This window comes from Carlito syrichta, unplaced genomic scaffold, assembly GCF_000164805.1.
Source record: "Carlito syrichta isolate Samal-C Ts95f unplaced genomic scaffold, Tarsius_syrichta-2.0.1 Scaffold303123, whole genome shotgun sequence".
Classification (NCBI taxonomy): domain Eukaryota; kingdom Metazoa; phylum Chordata; class Mammalia; order Primates; family Tarsiidae; genus Carlito; species Carlito syrichta.
This window is the reverse complement of record NW_007247219.1, coordinates 5,476-10,175: the sequence shown is the minus strand read 5'-3', so window position 1 is coordinate 10,175 and position 4,700 is coordinate 5,476. Positions and strand designations below refer to the sequence as shown.

The window sequence follows — 4,700 nt, the reverse complement described above, 5'->3', positions numbered from 1 at the left end:
TGCAGTGGCCAGGAGCGTGCCACCGTACTCCAGCCTGGGCAACAGAATGAGACTCCAACTCAAAACAAAAAACAAAAACAAAAAAAGAATAATTTTCATGAGGAAAAAAGAGCTCTAAATGCCATTCCAACTCAAGATTGTATTCTACAGTACTAAGCCACCTTGGGAAAGTCAATATGCCTCTCTAGTTTTGTAAGGCTACTATCACCAACCAACAGCATATACTGCTGTTGCAAAGGGATCCTTATAATTATGAAAGCATACTGAGGTTTTAGAGGGATGCATAAACTATAAGCTTCAGGAACAACTGACCATACTGCAAATAAAAAGTGATGCCCACAAACGAATTCCATAATTCAATGAGATGCAGAAAAGTACCTTAACAAAATGACAGAACACTGACAGCAAGTCCACATGCTAAAGACCCATCACTTGGCACTCTATGGAGACTGATAAATATTTTGATAGCAAAAATTGCTCTGTGACAAGAGATACAGGCCTTAAGTAATTAATTGGCGTAGCTTTAAAATTAAGTGTCCCATTTTCACCTAACCCTGGTGCCTTCTACAGGTACAAGTTTATTGTCAGTAGAGACAGGCAGCATATGAGTTCCACTGACAGACTCTCTAGGTCCCTACTAAATCTAAGGCATAACACTTAGCACCAGCTTTTGTCTCATGAGGTAATTATGGAATAAGAAGCTTGGCAAAGCTTCAACAAAGTAGAGTCAATCATTTCCCAAAATGTGTTCTAAACTTTTTTTCCTGACCTTTAGCTTATGGTAGCTTAGACAAGTATCTTAAAAGTATTTCTAGTCAGCCATTTTTGGTAACTTGTGAGCAAAATTATTTTTAGCTGAAAAAGTTTATTTCAATCCTGCTCTCATAACTCAGAAGCATCTGACCAGGTTTAGTTCAAGCTTTCCAGAATAATTTGTCTTTGAGTGGATGCAAAGCATAGAACATTTCAGCTTCAAAGGAGAAATTTTCTCCTTAACAGGCATGAACAATCAAACTAAGCAAATACACAGGATATGTGAAAAAATATCACTTGCTTACCTGTTACTAACCCCAGTATACTGTAGAAACTAAGCACTTAAATGTTCATAAAATTTTCTGAAAACTTCTGATGGACAAAACAATGTTGTTACAGTATTCTACTCTATGAAGAGCAAAACACATGCCCACATGGTAAAAAACTGCTTAACACAAATTCAAATATAATAAAACAGAGTATAAGGTTCAAATTATTTCCATGCACTACTCAAACTATGGTTCCAAATAGAGGGAAAGTATCTTCTAGGGTGAAGGCAGATAAGACATCCTGCTGGAAAACAGCACAACTACATATATATAACATAAACAAATACAGGTTTTCTTTGCTTTCTTTTTCTTTTTGAGTCACTCTCACTCTGTCATCCAGGCTGGAGTGCAGTGGCTCACTCAGGCCACCCCAGTGCTGACCTGCTGGGTTCAGGCATTCCTTCTGCCTCAGCCTTCCAAGAAGCTGGAACTATAGGCGTGCACTACCACACCCAGCTAATTTTTTGATATATTGTACAGTCAAGGTCTCACCAAACTGCCCAGTCTGGTCTCGAAACCCTGGGTTCAGGCAATCCTCTCGCCTTGGTCTCCCAAGGCGCGGGATTACAGGCTGAGCCCTCGAGCCCAGCTTCCCACTCATCTTGATTGGGGTGCTTTTAGTGCTGCTTCCTCCTGAAGGAACATCCTTCTGTGAGCCTTGCTTTTCCTCCTGTAGGCTGACAGAGGACAGTGGAGCAGCCAACACACAAAACTACTGTTTGTGCATGGCTGAAGACTGTGGTGATTTTATAGCATCCTGGGCATTTCACGTCCATGAAGTAGGAGTTGGGGCTCTGCACCAGGCGCTTCCTCTTGTGTTTCCTCTTCTCCTCCTCTGGAGAGGGACGAAGGAGGTCCTTTGCGAGAGGTATGTTCTCGTGGGTAGGTCGTCACTGCCGGAAAGGGAGCGCTTTGATTTTTACTCTTGATGTATTTAGAGCGTGTGCTGTGTCTGTTCATAAAGACCTGCCTAATTGTTTTAAGAGCTGCATAGTGCTCCATCGTATAAATATACCTTATTTTCCCAAACTTCACCTGCATGTAGTCTACTTAGGTAGTTAACCTTCATTTGTACCTCACATCTCTGTAATTAAAAAATAAAAATAAAAAATAAAAAATGCTTCACAGAATAAGAAAAATAAAATAATGTATATTATTTTATTTAGCAGATTTCCTGTATAAGAGCATTTTGGGCCAGGCATGGTGGCTCACGCCTATAATCCCAGCACTTTGGGAGGCCGAGGTGAAATGACTGCCTGAGCACACGGGTTCAAGACCAGCCTGGGCAACTTGGTGAAACCTCATCTCTACAATAAATCAAAAAATCAGCTGGGCGTGGTGGCGTGTGCCTGTAGTTCCAGCTACCTGGAAGGCTGAGGTGGAAAGATCGCCTGAGCCTAGCAGGCCGAGGCTGCGGTGGCCATGAGTGTGCCACTCCATCCTACGCAACAGAGTGAGACTCCAACTCAAAAAAAAAAAAAAAGTACATTTTGTTTCTTTCAACCTTCTGCTATTTCAAATAACGTTGCAATGTATATTCTTATACACAAATATACACGAGTATCTGCAGGATAAATTCCTAGCAATAGAACCAATGGGTCAAAGAATATGTGCATTTTACATTTTAATTGCTAAATAGTTCTTTAAGGAAGTTATGAGACTTTTCAACATCACAATATGAATATCTATTTCTCTACCTACACCTTTACAAATACATTATAATAGCAAATTTGTATTCTAATTTATAGTTGTTCCTCTCCCAATAAGCCTCAAGTCCCACAAGAACACTCCTTCAACTCTACAACCCCTGGGTCTATCAGTTTTTAACATGTGGGAAGAATTCAAATGTTGTTAAATAAATGACTAAGCAAAAGGAAAAGGGCAAGGACTTTTGCATAAAAAGAGGAAGACTTTTAATAGAAAGAATAGCAAAACTGCTTAATATATTAACAATTTCTCCCCTTTAGAGACAAAGGAAGAGAGGAAAAGAAGAAAAAATGGATGGATAAGTGGATTGATGAATTCTGATCTAAAATGGTTTCTCCCAGAGGTTTTAAAAAAACCAGGCAACAGGTTGATGCGGGAGGATCACTTACATCCAGGATGTTGAGGCTGCAGTGAGCGATGACCACATCACTGCACTATAGCCTGGGCAACAGAGCAAGACTCTGGCTCAAAAAAAAAAAGATTGAAAAAACAAAAACAAAAAAGTAAAGATTCATATCTGTCTGAAATAGTTAAGTCTTGTCCTACTTTAAAGTAAAATATACAGGCTATCCTCAAAATACTGAAAGGCCTCCAATGCAACTCCCAAAGGCAAAGGAACAGTAAGATTCCTTCTCTAAAATTGTCATAGGATACCGAAGCTTCTCAAATTAATATTCTTTCTAGGCTGGGCACAGTGGCTCACACCTATAATCTCAGCATTTCAGGAGGCTGAGGTGAGAGGATTGCCTGAGCCTATGGGTTCAAGATCAGCCTGGGCAACTTGGTGAGGCCTTATCTCCATAATAAATCAAAAAAGTAGTTGGGCGTGGTGGTGTGTGCCTATAGTGCCAGATACTTGGAAGGCTGTAGGAGTTACTACTAGATGGAAGGATGGCCTGAGCCCAGCAGGTCGAGGTTGCGGTGGCCAGGAGTGTGCCACTGCCCTCCAGCCTGGGTGACAGAGTGAGACTTCTACTCAAAAAAAACAAAACAAAAACAAAATTCTCTCTACACAACGTCAAAAAAACTGACTGACTTGCACCCCACATCTCTACAATAAAATAAAATAACTGGCTCTCACCACTTGTGGCTCATACCTATAATCTCAGCATTTTGGGAGGCAGAGGTGAGAGGACTGCCTGAGCCCAGGGGTCTAGACCAGCTAGGGCAATTTGGTGAGACTTCGTCTCTACAATAAATTAAAAAATTAACCGGGTGTGGTAACGCACCTATAGTTCCAACTACTTGGAAGGATGAGGCTGAAGGATCACCTGAGCCCAGCAGGTCAAGGCTGCGGTGGATGAGTGTGCCACTGCACTTCAGCCTGAGTGACAGAGTGAGTCTCAGACTCAAAACAATAATAATAATAATTGACCCTCATCATGTATTATACAATCACACAATTTTTAACACCTCATGCATTCGCTTCTGTATAGTATCCAGCATAGTTAATACTAAAAATTTTTCAGCGAATATAATAAATTATCAAATTCTGTACCCCTCTGGTCAGCATGTGTTTACCATGGTCTCTGATGTCCTGCTTTGTGCTGTAACAACCACCATAATAACAAATAACACATAAAACTATACTGACTTGTTTACTACAACAACCTGGTGAGGGAGAGACTATTATTACCTCCATTTTACAAATAAAGAACTGAAGCACAGAGGGGTTAAGTAACTTGCCTAAAGGACACACAGCTAAGTACACAGACAGAATGTGAATCTATGCAGTCTCGTACCAGAAAGGACCCTCTTAGCCCAATATATATATATATATATATATATTTTGAGTTGGAGTCTCACTCGGTCGCCCAGACTGGAGTGCAGTGCCGCTCCCGGCCACCGCAGCCTCGAGCTGCTGGGCTCCGGCGATCCTTCCGCCTCAGCCTTCCGAGTAGCCGGAATCTT

The 4,700-nt window shown here is 41.1% G+C and overlaps 1 protein-coding gene across 1 annotated transcript; it reads right to left on the bottom strand.

Moving 5' to 3' along the window:
- Positions 1 to 1,672: 1,672 nt before the first annotated feature.
- LOC110595614 (40S ribosomal protein S27-like) lies at positions 1,673 to 1,972 on the bottom strand (the record flags this gene model as incomplete). Its single annotated transcript, XM_021712194.1, has 1 exon — positions 1,673 to 1,972. A coding segment is annotated over one exon (273 nt), but the record flags the coding sequence as incomplete, so codon positions are not given.
- Between the last annotated feature and the right edge of the window lie 2,728 nt (positions 1,973 to 4,700).